This window comes from Gnatocerus cornutus, chromosome 5 (assembly GCF_029298725.1).
Source record: "Gnatocerus cornutus isolate USDA-ARS CGAHR chromosome 5, icGnaCorn1.1, whole genome shotgun sequence".
Classification (NCBI taxonomy): domain Eukaryota; kingdom Metazoa; phylum Arthropoda; class Insecta; order Coleoptera; family Tenebrionidae; genus Gnatocerus; species Gnatocerus cornutus.
This window is the reverse complement of record NC_142237.1, coordinates 13,799,206-13,816,853: the sequence shown is the minus strand read 5'-3', so window position 1 is coordinate 13,816,853 and position 17,648 is coordinate 13,799,206. Positions and strand designations below refer to the sequence as shown.

The window sequence follows — 17,648 nt, the reverse complement described above, 5'->3', positions numbered from 1 at the left end:
TACGGTTAAAACATTAATTTTATAATTGTAATTTGAATAAAATTGCCATGGAACCCGGCGCATCCACCATTTTCGATTTTTTTTTGAGGTTTTTTTAGAAAATGGAGAAATTGTAATTTTGTTTATTGCTTTAAGTTCTTCAAAGTAGTAAAAATACGATACTTTTTAATTTTTCAAGCGATGTTTACGTAAACACATATCGATAATTTGATGGTGTTTATACTTACTGCAAAGAGCTTTTAAACAGTTATTTGCTCTGCCATGCTTGAATTTTTTGTGTTTTACATAACCATCAATTTTTTTGTTTAATTTTAATTAATTCGTCCCGCTGTATTAAGTAAATAGACACGTAACTCATAAAATAAATTAAGTTTATTTAATGAGCGTGATCACGTTCGTGCTAAAACTTACATAAATTACACCACACATTTACGTATTTGACGTATTGTTGTGTCTGATAACAACCATCGGAATGAAATAAATGGTTCTATAGACGATGATAAAATTACCGTAACGCAATGAAGGAATTAACATAATTTGCGTTGACTTGACGGAGGAGCCATCGTCGGAATTCCTGGGTTTAATAAAAATTCCTCGTCGAACACAGTTTCTCCATTGCACGGAAATTTTTCTCCATACTGCCCGTGTTTGTGAAAGACACACAAACTCGCAAGAAATTACATCCGGTCTTCAAGTTTAAAATGTTTTTGTTATATTCTGTCAGGCGACGCTCTGAAGCGCAGGGTTTACTTTTAAACAGGAAGGGAAATTTGGGGCTGTTGTTTCACACTGATACTGATGATTCCGAAATATACAAGGGAATTAATTTATCGTGCTATATTCCAATGGTGTGAAGTTACCAGATAGCTCATAAATCGGTAAAGGAAGCACGAAATCAAAAGTACGCGGATTATCTGTCGTTATCTTTGAAATCGTAGCTAAACCACTCGAATTTCGATGTAAAATTTCGCTAGTTTTTCCTTTACATATCGCTTTCGTGCAGTTATTCATCCTGAGCTCCGTTTTTGCTATGATATAAATCGCACTTCTGCTGAACACACGCGAAATTCCCATACAAACCAACATAATAAATGCTTTCGATGCAAAGCAATTGTTTGACCTCGTCTGTTAAGTTGTTCCGATAGCTTTCAAACATTGACAAACCAATCAATGAACATTGAGGTGGTTTCACGTATTGTAATGTATTGAAACTTGGATTGAAAAGGAGTAGGCTGATGGTGCTGAGAATTGATGCTCCTTTAATTAATTTAGAAGTTTTCTCCTTCCGTTTTAACACGTTGGCAGTTTTGCTGAGGATGTTTAATTACTAATGAGATCAAATTAAAAAGTTGCTAAGGAGGTTTAAATTGTACACTTTTCAGACGCGATGGTGAAAACTGATTTACCTCAAAAATTGTTGTTTTTACTTATGGAACTTGAAAGAGAGAAAGTTTGAACGTAATTACGGGTTCATTTTGAAATTCTAATGACTGCTATTATGGTTATTTCAGCCGAAAGTTTACTTCAGGAGTTTTTCAAGTCTGTTACCTTGTTCGGTGTGAAATTTACAATAGTTATTTACAGTAAGCGTAGCCGAAGAGCTGCATGTAAGCGAACTTTTGCTATGAGCTGAGTATTGTACATGTTTTTTATAGTGCTAAATTTTTAGTTTAATATAGTCGACCCAAAATACGCTCTTCTTTATCCACATGCAGGAGAAAATTAATTTTACAGTTGGGAAGAAGATATGACAAAAAAGTGTTATTCTCTTTGGTCAAACAGTAATTGTCAATGTCGGTGACTGCAGTATAAAAAATAAGTTACACAGAATAACCAGATCCCTTACAGGCAAAACTGATTGAACGTTCTGAGGTTGTCTCCTGAAACTGTCCTAATTGCTACATGTATGTGCATATTAATTAACCACGATTCCATATGGAATTGTTACACTAAATTAGCCATGTCTACAAGGATCACACGTGTCCATTATTATCATAGCCCGTTGAAAAATCCACATTTTTTAAACGACCCGACCGGCGCATCCTCCATTTTTGGCAAACTAAAATAACACCCAGCTTCTTTCAATTTTTTGTTCGTTTCCAAACCAGAACTTGAAACCACATTGGAAAACGGCATTAGAACCTGACATGCAGGATAACAATGTTCCACCGTTCAATTCCTGGAGTCAGCTATAATTTCAAGTTCCAGAATATAAAAACTTGAGCCCAGCAACGCCACAAAATTCGGTCCTATTATTTGATATTCCGACGTGACAAACATGTAAAATCCTTTCTTGGCGCCGGTGGTGTAATAACGCATTTACGTTTTTTTAGTAAGGTGTTATTCATTGTCAGAACCGCTCGCATTTAGTCCATTAGTGCAAATTTTCGTCCCGTGTTTGCACTCCTCTCGTCTCCCGGTACACTTAATTCCATCAACCTTATAATTCTAATTCCGTGTTGGTGGTTGCGTGTTTTTTAATCTTCTAAACCGAAAGTTATTAGTTGCGGTCGTTGGGATGATAATGACGTTAAAATCACATCAGATGTGCGTAGAATATTCTGCTAGCTCCTATCACGTCTGTAATTGATTGATGACAATTATTGGATAGAGTTTCGCGCAGTTACCTGTCGTTAGTTGTAATTAACGAGGAGAGCATTTATTGACGGTTGTCTGGATGTGAATGTGCCACAGTAGGAGCTGTTGTCGACATGCATGTTGAAATATAAGAGATGAGGATGCGTCGATTTACTTGGCAGAGACGATGTGACGCGCTAATTGCTAATCTCTTTGATCGTGGTGATTAAAATCTAATTCCAATATTTATTTTCGGGTAGTTCTGATACGGATTAGAGATTAAGTTGTTCGAAAATTTGTCAACACAACCGTTCAGCGTATTTGATGAAAACAATAATGACGATATTTCCATTTTTGTGATTCGGAGACTAGAAAGCTTTTCCGTATAAAACTGTCACTGTTACAAGTGTAACAGAAGATTTGTTGCACTAAAGTGAACAGCGCGATGAAGACTTGTTTCCTGGGATGGCGAATTCATTTCAAGAGAACTTTATTACAATACTCAAGTCGATCCATTATTTTTAACAGACACTTCTGTTTGAGCCTTTTTACTAATTTTAACACTTCATTTGAGCTCAATTCTATTGCTAATTGGAAAGGCGGATTCTGGTTTAAAGTTTATTACAGTGCTTCATTATTCCATTGAATTTTTTTACCAAGAAAACTTTACAACAAAGAAAGAACTGCTTTTGAATGCCTCGATCATTAATTTTTATAAGTCAGCAAAATGGGGCGATATTTATCAATAACATTTTGTCGGTTTATTCCCAGCAGTTTGTTTATTAGATCGTTTGTCTTGTTTCAAATCCAATAAACAAGAAATCACATATCGAGCTAACTAAATTTGATCATAGAAAGAAACCACAAGCTCCAACACGAATCAATTTATTTGCTTTTATTGACGATTCCGCGTCTATTCTTCCCTTCCTGTAACATTTCTTATCCAATCTAGATGAGGATATAACCTTGTGAATCCAGAAGGATCTGTGCTTTCACATCCGTTTCCGCTTACGAAAGTTGCTATACCAACTTGTTTCATTAGGCCTATGCGAACATTCTGAACAAGAGGACCTCCACTATCACCCTATAATGAAAATTAACATAAATTGAGTTATACGGTTTTGACCTTTACTCACAATGCATGTTCCTTCATTGTAATTTCCTTCTGCACAAACCATGTCATCGGTGATTTGGTTACCATAAGTTATCTTACATTCAGTGTTTGATAATACAACCAAGTTGACGTAACTCAAGACGTTTTCGGGGCCGGGAGTTTCTGAATTGAAGAAGTTAGCTAGTTAGTGTTTTATAGGAGTGAAATATTGTGGTGACCGTAGCCAAATTATATAGATTTTTACAAACCAAATAGATGAGATCTTGAAATTCTCTTTCAAATAGAAATGTTTATTTAAAAATCTGCCCATTATTTGTAACAAAATGGAGAATGTTACTGAAATCGGATTACAACCTAACAAAGAATTCATTGGTTCGCATTGTCTTTATCGAAATAGTTTTGATTACAAAATACGCACGCAAACAACCAACTCTATCGTAATTCTTTATTCATATTGGCTTGACGTAAAAAACTGTTGTTTATTGAATTAATTTGCAATCTTATTAAGAATCAATGCATTGGATGTTGATAATGATAACTGATAACATAACAAAAAAAAAACGAACAAAATAAAAGAATTTGAGCTCCGCTGCGTAACTTTTTTATTGGCTTCTGTTTATTGGATGCAAAAAAAATGGCCCAACTACAAAATTATTGTGCAGCCTTTCTACTTTTTATCTTTTTGCGTCAAAAATATCTGAATAATTAGATCTTTGATCTAAGTAAAAATGGGGAAAAGTGCCGTAAAGAATAATACAAATTTTTACAAAAATTGCTATAGATTTTCCAAAAAACTGAATTCTTTAGAAAATAAGTGTAAAAAAAGTGTTAAAAGCAACGATTTTTAGCTATTTTTAGATTTTTTTGTGTTCTGCATATTTTAAGTAAGTTATCAAGTGATAATTAGACTGACTCGTCTCCTTGAATATACTATAGAACGTACTCACCATCGGTAATTTGTCCCCAACCGATACTAATAACCTCTTCTGAAGCCTCCACATCTTCAGTTGGTAAATACGAAACAGTCCATCGATATCCTAAATACCTTCTTAAATACCTCTTAAAATGACATAATTAAAAGTACAAACCAACAATCAACGGCAATTCCATTCTTAACACGATCACACCCAAATTATGTTCACCAGTATTTAAATTATACTCGGGATGTAACACATAATTATCTGTGGCAGACAGGTAACGATAAGGGTCTTCGCCTTCCAAATAGTTTGAACCGACTTGGACGGTAAAAAGAATTGCTCTAAATGTTAAAAAACGTAAAAAAATTCACAGAAACCACACCTACCCATCAACGCAATGTCCGGCTGTTAGTATGTGTTGTTTGGTAATGATAGAACCGCCACAGAAGAATTTGGAGTCTGCAGTTTGGACATGGATGGCTGCAGCAAAAGGAAATTGGCCTGCTCTGGCTGCATCGCCGCCAATAATACGACCTGGAAAAAGTCTTACTTCATGACTCAATAAAATTTTATTTTAATACCACTTGAAGTTGCTTGCTCGGTGACGAGCCAAATGGAAGAAATGAAAAGAAAGAAAGCGTACTGCATCTTGTTAACACCCACTATGATAAATGTGTGACAGGAAATTCGTAAATTTAAAAGATTACCAAAATTTTATCGATAATCTTTGAGTATCGACGAGTTTCTGAAGATTAGACTAGAATAAATGCGTTTGAGCGGTGGATCAAGATAATTTTAATCGTTTTTCCGATCCAGAAATAGACTCAGATAAGTACATTAAAAATTCAATTCAATTTAGTACATTTTTAGATTAATCCGCTGCTTCATTAATTATTTACATTTTTCAGTTTGTCACTTATCATGAAACCGACACGAATTCGTTACACGCTACCAACTTGTTAATTCCTATCCCCAAACTATTAGACTTGTCGCGGAAAATTAAAATCTCTTTGACAAACTAATTACTTCTACCATGTCAGTAGCAAAACTCGCCGAAGTGCTAAAGTAAGATTAGATCCAGGATTTAGATCAAAACCTCCAACCTTGTTGAACAAGCAAACTTGTCTAGATACAACTTGTCATAACATTACATTGTTAACAATCGATTAATAAAAATTGTCGAACGCGAAAATTGAGAATAAGTTTGTCTCTTCGAACAACAAATCCATTATCCCTCCGGCGAAGTTCGTAATTGAGTTTGCTCCATTTTTAAACGAAACTCACTGCCGAAAAAAGCAATTTGTTGCTTTGGGTTAAGTGTTGCTTTTTTCAGTTTATCGAAAGGATTGCTAAAACAGTATAAATACGTTATTTTGGTTATTTCGTGAAAAAAAGTCACGGTTTACACCCAGCAAATTTGACAAATTGATCAACAAAATCTGATAAATAAACAGAGAAATTTCCAATGAACGGGAACGAATGAAACTATTTATACGGAAGCAGAAACTTCTAAATTCAACACACAGTAATGATAAACTTACAGAAAACTGGAAATAACTGGAAGAGAACCCGCGGGCTTTTTGCGAAAATAACTTTATAAGTATGTATATTAAGACAGTAGTTTAAAACCTCACCACACTCTTTACGTTTTCCATAGTTTTCTAATTAATAACTTCATCGATTTATGTATGGATTTGATTCGTGGTCCAGGCATTTCAGAAATTAATATCCAATTAATGTATGTAATGTGAAATGGTTTGAGCTACAAAAGTTAATGAAGCATCGACCTAACAAAAAGTTAGCAATTTGGAACGTTGTTTGTTTACTTAAACGGAACAGATTTTATACGTCTCACAATCAGTAGGGGTGTCTAGGAGTGAAACAAACTTTTACGGTCAATTGTCGCGACGCTCTTTTTATGTCTGCGATTGTAGCCAAAACATCAATAATATACGAATCGTTTAAAGAAAAAGAACCATCAAAACAATGTGAATGATTCTTATTCATGCACCGCTAGTAGTAACGTAGAGTATGTAGAAACAACGACCTGTAATCAAAGATAATAGCATCCGGAGTCCGAGCGCTAGTTGGCCGCTAGGATTACATGCAGCTTCCGGTTTAATTCCGGTAGCCCGGAAACATTCCGGTGCATGCAATACGCCTCCTCTTTCATTTATTCAAGTTTTTGAACCTCAAACAAATCAGGTTTGTATAGAGAGGGCATGTGGGAAGATACAAGGGTTAAAAACACAGGAAGAGCTTTTTCAGAAACTGGTTTGGAGGATTCAAAGGCGGCGCCATCGCAGTTTGCATACATATAGAAAATTATAAAGCTGTTCGTGGGTTTTCAGGAAATTTGTAGATAGTGTAGATGTTGGTGAAATTGCTGTAACGGATCATGACGAAATATTTTTCCAGACATCTCTGTTCGTGCAAACAAGACCTTCTGACGGCAATATCTCCGTGACTTTCAAACGACGTTACGTGTCTAGAAACACATTAAATGTTGGCATTTAGTCCTGAGCTTTCGAGCTTTGTAGTCTCGAACTTTTTTCAAAGTAGATTCGATATTTTCTTGGAGATGCGGCCATTCACATTTCTTGTTATGTGAGTGCTGAAAATTGCTGATTTTTTATTCTGTTTGGGGGCGCCACAAATTGGCACTTTTGTACAACAACTACAATAGAATCTCATGATATGTCTTGTGGAGTCGTTGCGTGGGTCTTCAGACATATTTATGAAAAATCATTTGTGTGGGTTTATTTGTGGTGTTGAGAGAAAAGAGAAGGGATGGAGAGTAATCAGGTGAGTGTCTTGTACAAGAGCAAACAGCACCCTGGAGGTGTTCCATTTGGCAAACCATGACTGACTTGAAACTAATATCGACTAAAAGGGCTCTGCGGAGGAGGGATGAAAGGAACATGTTAAATAATTTGCTGGGGTTTGTTCAGGGGCGCAGAATAACTGACCATTTCACTTAAAATTTTATTTGCTTTCGATTTTTAAGAGAGAGGATCTATAAAATTGTAATGAATTGTACAATAATTCTAATCAGAGTGTTATAAAAATTCTTTAAAAAGTACATTAGGATGCTGAAGAAAACAAACGTTATCGTAAAGATTTTATGCAGCTCCTTTTACAACAAAAATAGAAGAAAACTTCTATTGGTGGTATTTTAAGAGACAAACCAGCGGATTACAATTCTTTTCTTGTCATCTTGTTTGTAGAATTAACACTTGTTTTAGACGTCGAACAAATTTCATCAAAACTCTCTACAAAAATATTTGAATTTCGGCGTCAAAAATTTCTTATAATTACCTGGGAAGTTGAACGTTTACTAATTTATCTGCACCAAAGTTGAACTGTTTTGGGTGTCAGTATTATGAAAAATTTCCATCAGCGGTGTATCTAAACCAGCTCCAGTTTAGCATATTTTTTGTACTATACATTCTTAATTAAACTAATTAATGTCAAAGCACGATCTTGTATAAATTACAATTCATCGCGCTAACCATAACGAATTTTTCATAATATCAAATCTTCCAGGTTGTATATAAAAGCAACAAAAAGTAAATGACAAGCTAGTTTTTCCTTTTTAGCATTTGGAACTCGGACGCTATGAATCTAGTAAGACTAACAATCATTTTACGTTTGTTTTGATTTTAATTTTGCAGTTTTTATTGCTTTTTACATTTTCTTTTTTCAACATTTTATATTGTCAAAGTACTTCTGATCAAGAAGGTGCTGTGGAGGATCAGCAGGTACTCAACGAAACCATTGCTAAGTATGGCCAAGCAAAAGACAGAAAACGATTCGGACTGCCAGGTCCCGAACTACTTCCAAACGGTCATGAAAGCAAGATAACTAACATATTCACTGGTGATCCTTCAAATTATATTTTAAAGTAAAATGTTATTATCAGTACCTAATCTTTATAGCATTAACACAAAGAACAACATTTCCAGAATTCGCCAAGTAACGCCGAAATTCAGTTATAATGCTCGCTACGAAGAAGGAATTGTTAAAAAAGGTATTCTAGTGATTAAGGGTCTCTTTTCTGAGCATTTTAAAAGAAATGCTGGAGGTTTTTATATCCGTACCATCGGTTATATGATTGATAAGAAGGGCTATCAACAATTTCTCATTGATTTGTCTAGAGCGATGCCGGGTGGAAAATCACGAATTTCCACAGATGCTCTCGGACTTTAATAGGCGGAAATCCAATTGGAAATTTCAGGGTTTCAGACGTTGTATTCTCGGCTTTTACCAAGTCTTGTGATGGTTTTATTACACATACTTATGCAATTTCTGGAACCATCGTAAGGAATAAACACAAAAAGTAGACGATTTTTGTTTTCTTTCCTAAAATCTCCTAGAATCCAATTTTGCAGGGTTTTAAGTCACTTTGAATAGCTTAAATGTCTTACTTGAGACGGAGCCGTAAAATACTCCGCAGGAAGTGCATCGTATTTTACTATGACGCCTCTTCAGTTGTGTAAAATAATTCTTTTAATTCTTTCTGGTATTTTTAAAATAGATTTTCGTTTTGTAAAATAGAGGTAATTATGCAAATGAGTCAATTTTAGGTATGTATTCAAATTTTAGATAAATTTAGATCTCTTCAAAATGGTCTGTTTATGTTCGAAGTTATAGCACCTCCAAGGTAACTGACAGATGGATTTGATCTCGAGCTAAGTTGTTTTAAAAATATAATAAAAAAAATTGTGCTAGAACATCATCTACTTTGATAGTACCTATTGAAAGTTATTTATATTTGAAAACTAGGTTCTGAGACGGTTGAGGGAAGGAACAATAAAAAACGACTTCTAAAATATGCGTTTATTCTTTGCGATCCTACTCCTAAGAGTTGCACATTTATGTGAATAATAAGTAAAAAAATAAAATAAAATCACACCTTTATCCAATTGAGTTGCCGCCAATTAAAGACCCTAGAACAGTTGACGAAATTCGTGTTCTCATATTCGGTATCGCTGTGGACAAGTCAATGAGGAATTGTCGATAACCTTTGCCATCAAGTGTGTAACCTATGGTGCGAATATAAAAACCTCCAGCGTCTCTTTGAAAGTGTTCAGAAAAGAGACCTTTCGCCACCGGTTCATCATTAATAACACCTTCTTCGTAACGGGCATTATAACTGAAGGTCGACGTTATTCTCCGAATTCTGAAAATGAAATACTTAACACTAGTTGAGGTAAAATTCAATTACCTTAAAGTGTAATTCGCAGGATCACCATTAAACAGATTGTTTAGGTCGTTTTTCTTTTTATCCAAGAGTATTTCAGGGCCGGGCAATTCTAGTTTTATGTCTTCAGGACGCCCATATCTCGCGATGGTTTCATTAAGGACGCGTCGGTCTTCGGCATCGCCCTTTAGTTTTGCCTCTTCAAACAAGTCTTGACAGTGCAGAAAGTTGATAAAAGAAACTACCACCAAAAATAATGACTGTAAAAACGAAGCAAATAAATAATGATCTTGATCTAGATCTTGTTAGTCTTACCTGTTTCATGGTGCATGCTCTTGCTTAAAAAGGAAATATTACACTGTATTTACTGCAAACGCGTAAGAAGGTGAGAAGCGATTTACCTTAAGGCATTTTTCTGGTTCTTTTGTGCATTGCGCAAACAACTTTTGAAGGACGAAATTTGTTCGTATAGTTTGCAATTCATACAAGATTGACGAGAGGAGAGACTAGTAAAACGTAAAATTATTAATAATTGTTTTATTTGCTAATTTTAGTTGCATATTTGAGAGATTTGCAAATAAGCAAACTGCAATAGTAATTTACATTCGAGCAACTGTAGGCAGGGATTTACGACTCGACAGCAACATTTACGGCATTTGAAGAAAAGTGCGATCTGCAAAAAGTTTTTTGACTCAAAAACCATCTTCTAACAGATGGCGCCACCAATAAATTTTTTTTATTTTTAAGGTCAAAAAAAACCATCTTAAATAATGAAACAACTTGTGAAAATAATACTCTAGAGTTCTGGTAAGGGTTGCTTTCTTTTTAAATCCCCTTGAATCTGTAAAATCTAATCTAATTAATCTAACTTTTTGCCACACTTCTGCAGCTTTTCCGCACTGCTGAACAAAAGTTAATTTACCGTTGCCGTTCCCGTGTGTGCCACGGAAAATGTCCAATTGAAGAGATCAAAAAATGTTTTTCCTAATTTGCTGTTTTAACAGAGCTATTTCCGCATTTGTTTAGAATGCTTAATTTCACACTTCCATATCGGATGCGTTAACAGCTGAGAAAATTTGGAAATAAAAAAGTATTAAATAAGCCAATTAGGAAAAATTTTATAAAAAAAACTTGTTTTATAAAACTTAAAAGCACTTGTTTTATCAAACTCGTTTTTATTGCATTTTTGATTGCCACAGCGGCTTCACCTTCACTTTATCATACATTAAGCGAAAGCGCACAATTCAACAAGCACTATTGTTTGACAATAATCAAGATTAGTATAATAACTAATAACGGTTCGTCCAAGTGCACTTAAAACATCAGCTCTAATGTTACTTTTCTGATAAATGCGAATGTACAAAGTGGTAAAGCGTTAAATTACAAAACAGAATAATTAGTGCCAGTACAACTAGTGTTTCTCGAAATGGCTCTATTAACGAATAACTGGTTGTTGGACTCCATCTTCTTCACAACTGATGTAATCTGTAATTACGTTTTTTATCTGGTTAAAATGGATCCACTCTCACTGGCAAAGAAAAGGAGTAAACCCTCTCCTACCGGAGAGTTTTTATTTTGGAAACGGTAAATCTATTGCCGCTCAAACGGCATCTTTTGCATATTTCACATTAAAATTGTACAACTATTTTAAAATTCACAATTGTCATGATGAAGGATTATACGTACTATTTATGCCCCTGTACATGCCTCTTGATCCTACTACCATCAAAAACATTCTTCAGAACAATTTTGAACATTTTACTGATCGCGCGGTGTACCTATTATAACGAACGCAATGTTCATGTGCTCATTTATTTACATTGGAAGTCTTTAAATGGCGAAATTTACGCACGAAGTTAACCCCCATGTTTACCTCCGGAAAAATGAAAATGATGTTTGAAACTTTGGTAGAATGCGGTGATCAGTTAATTACCGAAATGGATAAACATGTGAGGAGAAAGTCGGTCAATATCAAACAGTTTTTAGCTGGATTTACCACGGATGTTATAGGAGATTGTGCTTTTGGTATTGACTGTAATTCGATGAAAGGTCCAAACAATAACTTCGTTGTGCATTTGAAACGGTTTTTTTCACCTCGGCTTTGGAAAAAAATGTTGACCTTCTGAATTTAATTGTTCCAAATTTATGCGAAGACTTAGAGTTAAAGCTATCGATCCGACTGTATCGAAGTTCTTTGTGAAAATTATTAAGAACACCCTGAAGTATCGTGAAGAGAACAACATTTATTGAGGGGACTTCTTACATCTTCTTTTGCAACTGAAGAACCGAGGAAAACTCGTTGATGATAACAGTGTCCTAGGGAAGAGCACCGATAAGTTGGAAAATGGAGGCTTTACACGTAAAGTCGATGATCTCGCTGCTCAATCGTTTCTTTTTTTCTTGGCGGGTTTTGAAAAGTCTTCCACTACGATGACCTTTTGTTTTTTTGAATTAGCACTGAATCCCGACGTACAATGCAATGATGCAAGTAAAAGTTGTGCTGTCTTTTCTTAAAAAAATATAAATTCTTAAATATGCTTAAATATGATCCATCCTAAGAATTTTATGATGACAATCGGTGGAGAAGTTTGGCTTAATTATACCGACGTTCTTGATTAGATTGATATATTTTATTTTTCAAGGGGTTCTCACATTGTTTTCATAGGTTAGAAGCAGCATTAGGAAAATATAATAATACGTAATTAACTACAAAATAAATAAGTTTCTTTTTAAGACACATTTTGTCAACCAACTGCGTTTCCACCTATCAAAGTCCCAAGTACCGTCGAAGAAATAGTTCCTTTGTTAACCGGAGCACCCGGAAGACCTCCAAAATTATCAACAATAACTTCCTTCACTGTCGTGACAGCCGTTGTAAGATCGATCAAGAATTCTTTGTAACCCTTCTCGTCAAGAGTGTAACCAATCGAACGAATATAAAATCCTCCCGATTTGCGTTTGAAATGTTCTCCAAACTGCCCTTTCGTAACAACAATTTCATCATTTGCAACAACCTTCAGTTCAGTTTCTTCATACCGGGCATTGTAGCTAAAATTCTGAACCATGTTACGAACCCTAAAAAAAAAATCTCTGAAATTTTATTCATAAAAGTGTAGCAGAAGGTACCTTAAAACGTAACACTTTGTACTATTAAAGATGAACGAATTATGTAATGACAGTTTTTCATCATCTACAGCTATTTCGGGTCCTGGAAGCTGTAACTTTTGGTAGTTTCTAGGTGGTCCAAATTTAGAGATAGTTTCATTGACAACTCGTTGATCTTCAGTGTATTGCAAAACGTCCTCACCTTGCGAGTGGGTGATGAAGAATGTCACAAGCGTTATAAACTGCAATCGTTTTTATCATTATTGAAGACGAAAGAGTGCGCGATAATGCAAGTCGGCAGGATCGCGTGTTATCTACATAAACTTACCAGTAACATGATGCACTTTGTCGTTGTTATTGCACACTACTAAAGTGAAAATTATCTTAACAGCGAAGAGACCGACTGACCTTGTTTTCCATATAGAAAATGTTGATTTGTTTCCGATTCTCGTAATTCGGGGACAAGTATTGTTCGGTTGGAATTAGGTGAGTCGTACCAGAGCTGTGTGCATTTCTATTCGCAGGTAGTAAACTAGCTACTGATTTAAAATACAATAATAAACTACCGGTTTTCCGCTTTAGGATTGTAACTTTATATTTTTGTTTGTGCTCTGCTGTTTTCGTCACACTTTTATTCCACGAGATCCTAATTAATAACTTCCATGTTAGGCTGGAGGTGAAGACCAAAAACTGCGTGCTCAATTAAATAATTACCCGACGAGAGTAAAACTTTGACAAAAAATCAAGGTCAACTGCAAGTCAATAGAATAGTAGTTTCTGCAGAACAGGAATAATTCATGAGAGTGTGCATTTGGCCGACAAGAATTTAAACCTGCACCTTTAGCTGTTAACTCGTCTTCCTAAGGAGTTTGCTCCCACTAATGGCGTTTTTTTTGTACTTTTTAAGTCTATATTTAGCTGTGTGTGATTCTCTGGTTCTTTCTCAGGTCCTTCATCGGTTTGTTTATCAGTCGACACTCCAAAGGACTCTCTTTACGTGTAAAAGTTATTGTGAAAGATGCCGAAGAAGTGCAAAATAAAAAAACAAATGTTTTACTCACCGTTTTCAATGAACTGTCGACGATAAAGGAAGTGAACTAATAAAAACTAGATAAGAAAACAAACGAACTACCCAGTTGTCTATATCAGTTTCATTTGCATTTCAATAGTTGCGGACGTTTTTGCAGAAATTTCAGTATTTTGTTCTCTGAGGAAAATAACCAATGAACTCAAGATTTTATTCAATTTGTGAAAATTATGAGCAACAACATATGCTTCCGTCATCCCATCGCGTTTCCTCCTACTAATGTTCTAAGAACCGTCGTCGAAATTCCAAGTCCAATAATGGGCATCTGGTCAAACGTTGCTGAAGTAAGATCTATCAAAAACTGCTGATAACCGTTTTCATCAAGAATGTAGCCAATTGTTCGAATATAGAATCCTCCTCCTTTCCTTACAATATGCTCTCCAAATTGACCTTTAACGAATGGAAACTCTCGATCTTCCGTTTTCACAATTTTCGATTCCTCGTAACGAGCGTTGTAGCTCACCAGCGAGTTCTGGGCACGAATTCTGCGATAGATTAAATTTGTTTACTTCATAAATAATAACAATTGTTTACTTAATAGTGTATAATCCGGAACCTTCAGTGGAAAATTTACTGTCAAGTGACGTATCAGTGAAATCACGTATTTCAGGTCCTGGTAGTCCTAATTTTTCGTAATTTTTAGGGGGTCCATACTTTGTAATGGTTTCATTGATGACTCTTTGATCTTCATTATCTTCCTGTCGCGTTTCGTTTAATGATGGTGAAGACATCAGAGAAGCATGTTGCACAAATGTAACAAAAAACACGAAGGAAACACAAAACTAGAATTAACAGTAAAATGTGCTCGAAACTTAAAGAGGATATCTGCTCACCCAAAACATCTTCACTGAACTGACCAGAAAACTAGGTTGAGATAATGGAAGTAATTAAACTAGTCTCGTTTTATTATAAAAACAAAACCTTGCCCCCGTGAAGACAAGATCAGTCGGAAAAACTCGTGATGAGATTTTAATATCGCATGAAATTATGTTATTATGCTTCTGTCGGTAATTGTTACTACGAAAACCTCATGAGTACACAATAAAATAGATAAAACAATAATTCGAGGCAAGTTTTAAGTTTAATCCAGAACTGTTTGCATTTTTCTTCATTTTTCTTTGCGGTTATTTACTGACTTAATGCACGGTAAAAATTTACCTGTTTTCCACGTTTGGGCTACAATTTTACATTAATGTGACAGTTTTTATTCATTTTATTGATATCATATTACATTTCCGAAATTCAAGAACTGGAATTGCGTGCTTAAAATCAAATATGTACTTAGCCAACGAGAGTAAAATTATGTCTAAAAATAAATCAGGGTTAATCGCAAGTCAATCAAATTAACATTTAACTTAAATAAAAGATTGTGGTTTCCTTAGCACATGAATAATTAATGAGAGTAATTAAATCAATGTGCACACAAGCAGGATTCACCGAGACCTTGTAAATTCGTCATCCCAAAGAGTTTCCTCCTATTAATGTTGCAAGCACCGTGGACGAAATTGGATCTTTAATGCCACCTGGCCCTCCTGATGCTTCCAAGAGAAATATGACGTTTGCTTTTGTAAGATCAATCAAAAATTGCTGGTAGCCATTTTTGTCCAGAGTGTAGCCAATTGTACGAATGAAGAAATTTCCGTATTGACCACCGAAGTGTTCCCCAAATTGACCTTTCGTGATTGGAAATTCTCCATCATCTTTTTTAACAATTCTCGTTTCTTCGTAGCGGGCGTTGTAGCTGAAGTAGTCCGTAATAGTTCGAATTCTATGAAGGAACAGTATCAATGGAGTGTTCTTTTAGAAATAAATTTTTGTTACTTTAATGAATAGTTTCCTGGGCCATCAGTGGAAAAGTTACTCTGAATTGACTTAAAATCGGTGTCAAGGACCTCAGGTCCGGGCAATCCCAATTTTTTGTAATCTCTAACAGGTCCGTATTTTGCAATGGTTTCATTGATGATTCTTTGATTTTTAATAGGATCTTCCTCGAGGAGTAGTTCTGGTGGTGCGGAAGAATTTTGCGCGAAAGTGATGAAAATAGGCACAACAAAAATTCTAAGCTAAAGCCCAAAAATAGTGCAAAAAAAAAAAATATTTGTACTTACCAAAAACATTTTCAGTGAACTGTACACGATGGAGTCTGTAAGTAAACTAAACAAAAAACGTTGATGTGAAGAGGTAAACAGACGAGCCAGTTTCGTGTTTATACCTAAAAAGCTGTTTCCTAACTTTGTTTCTGTAAACAAGATCAGATTGGCAAGACCAGGCAATTCTATGTACTTCATAATATATAAGTGATATTTTTTAATTAATTTAATGTTAAAATCTGTGAGTAAGGTATATGTATAAATAAATAAACTCAATTTACATAAATTGTTTTATTAACAAAAGTTCAGTATAAACAAACGTTTTAATTTTTTGAATAAATCTTGAAACGTACACAGCGTAATAAGTCATTAAAATCTCCGCGAAGAGAGTTCAAGAAAATCCGAATGTTTAAAATTTACATGACATAATAATTAGGAATTACTATTATATTTTTCCGTATTAAGAAGACATTTTCTGTTTTGTTCTTTCTTAATATTAAAAATAAAAACATTGTAACTGTTACACCAAAGTTCGAGAGCTGGAATTGTGGAATATTTAAACTTACAAATCAATGTTAATCGGACTAATATTTAGCTCAAGTAAAACTTTGAAGTTTCCCTGGCCAATGTGAGATTAATTTATTAAATTAGTGCAAATTCAAGCAGCATTCACAGAGAATTTGTAAATTTGTCATCCCACGGAGTTTCCTCCTATTAATGTTCCAAGCACCGTGGACGAAATTCCTTTATTATCGCTACCAGGACCTCCCGATTGAGCGATGACAATTATAATATTTGCTTTTGTAAGATCAATCAAAAATTGTTGATAGCCATTTTCGTCAAGAGTGTAGCCAATTGTACGAATGTAGAAATTTCCGTACTTTCCTTCGAAGTGTTCTCCAAATTGACCTTTTGTGATTGGAAATTCTTGATCATAATTTCTTACAATTTTAGTTTCTTCGTAGCGACCGTTGTAACTGAAAAATTCGGTAAGAGTGCGAATCCTATAAAAGAATAGATTCAATGGTGTATCTTTATAAATAAATTTTTGTTACTTCAATGTGTAGTTTCCGGAGCAAATAGAAAATTTTGTCCGAATTGACTTGAGATCGGTGTCAAGAACCTCAGGTCCGGGTAGTCCTAATTTTTTGTAATCTCTGACAGATCCATATTTTTCAATTGTTTCCTTGATAAGTTTTTGGTCTTCGGTAGATTTTTCTTCTTCTACTGGAAATGGTAGAGGAGAATTTTGCGAAGAAATGATGAATGTCGTCACAACAAAAATACAAAACTAGATTCAAAAAATAGTATACAAAAAAATGTATTTGGACTTACCAAAAGCATTTTTAGTGAACTGAACGAAAAAACTAATAAGTAAAGTAAATAAACTAGCTTTGTTAAAAAACTTTTTTGTAAACAAGATCAGAGCCGGTCATGATCACAGCTTAAATGAAATTATTTAACTAAATGCATTTCGTTCATTCATCACAGTTAAATGTATTTATAATATGTAATTAAAAATAGCTGCAAGTCATTAAATTAAACTCTTATTTGA

General features: G+C 34.7%; 7 protein-coding genes across 7 annotated transcripts in view; 1 reads left to right on the top strand and 6 right to left on the bottom strand.

The window, feature by feature from the left end:
• The window catches only part of LOC148174821 (adenylate cyclase type 6), an 84,313-nt gene that overhangs the window by 36,539 nt on the left and 30,126 nt on the right, over positions 1 to 17,648 (top strand). The window lies entirely within an intron of this gene.
• Positions 3,300 to 5,256, bottom strand: LOC148174832 (brachyurin-like). Its single transcript, XM_088035430.1, has 6 exons — positions 5,190 to 5,256; positions 4,995 to 5,142; positions 4,780 to 4,949; positions 4,639 to 4,728; positions 3,714 to 3,853; positions 3,300 to 3,661 (listed from the first exon to the last, which is right to left on the bottom strand). Exons 1-6 carry the CDS (start codon positions 5,254 to 5,256, stop codon positions 3,491 to 3,493), a joined length of 786 nt encoding a protein of 261 aa, XP_087891556.1. The 3' UTR covers positions 3,300 to 3,490.
• LOC148174831 (uncharacterized) lies at positions 9,433 to 10,232 on the bottom strand. The gene is made up of 3 exons (XM_088036655.1): positions 10,127 to 10,232; positions 9,836 to 10,071; positions 9,433 to 9,790 (listed from the first exon to the last, which is right to left on the bottom strand). The coding sequence occupies exons 1-3, from the start codon at positions 10,133 to 10,135 to the stop codon at positions 9,526 to 9,528; spliced, it is 510 nt and encodes a 169-aa protein (XP_087892781.1). The 5' UTR covers positions 10,136 to 10,232; the 3' UTR covers positions 9,433 to 9,525.
• On the bottom strand, positions 12,427 to 13,442 carry LOC148174830 (uncharacterized). The gene is made up of 3 exons (XM_088037013.1): positions 13,245 to 13,442; positions 12,938 to 13,158; positions 12,427 to 12,886 (listed from the first exon to the last, which is right to left on the bottom strand). Exons 1-3 carry the CDS (start codon positions 13,251 to 13,253, stop codon positions 12,556 to 12,558), a joined length of 561 nt encoding a protein of 186 aa, XP_087893139.1. The 5' UTR covers positions 13,254 to 13,442; the 3' UTR covers positions 12,427 to 12,555.
• LOC148174829 (uncharacterized) lies at positions 13,862 to 14,915 on the bottom strand. The gene is made up of 3 exons (XM_088037014.1): positions 14,837 to 14,915; positions 14,538 to 14,785; positions 13,862 to 14,488 (listed from the first exon to the last, which is right to left on the bottom strand). Exons 1-3 carry the CDS (start codon positions 14,843 to 14,845, stop codon positions 14,197 to 14,199), a joined length of 549 nt encoding a protein of 182 aa, XP_087893140.1. The 5' UTR covers positions 14,846 to 14,915; the 3' UTR covers positions 13,862 to 14,196.
• LOC148174828 (uncharacterized) lies at positions 15,294 to 16,291 on the bottom strand. The gene is made up of 4 exons (XM_088035429.1): positions 16,236 to 16,291; positions 16,112 to 16,157; positions 15,825 to 16,066; positions 15,294 to 15,771 (listed from the first exon to the last, which is right to left on the bottom strand). Exons 1-4 carry the CDS (start codon positions 16,289 to 16,291, stop codon positions 15,459 to 15,461), a joined length of 657 nt encoding a protein of 218 aa, XP_087891555.1. The 3' UTR covers positions 15,294 to 15,458.
• On the bottom strand, positions 16,521 to 17,543 carry LOC148174827 (uncharacterized). The gene is made up of 3 exons (XM_088035767.1): positions 17,429 to 17,543; positions 17,149 to 17,384; positions 16,521 to 17,097 (listed from the first exon to the last, which is right to left on the bottom strand). Exons 1-3 carry the CDS (start codon positions 17,435 to 17,437, stop codon positions 16,785 to 16,787), a joined length of 558 nt encoding a protein of 185 aa, XP_087891893.1. The 5' UTR covers positions 17,438 to 17,543; the 3' UTR covers positions 16,521 to 16,784.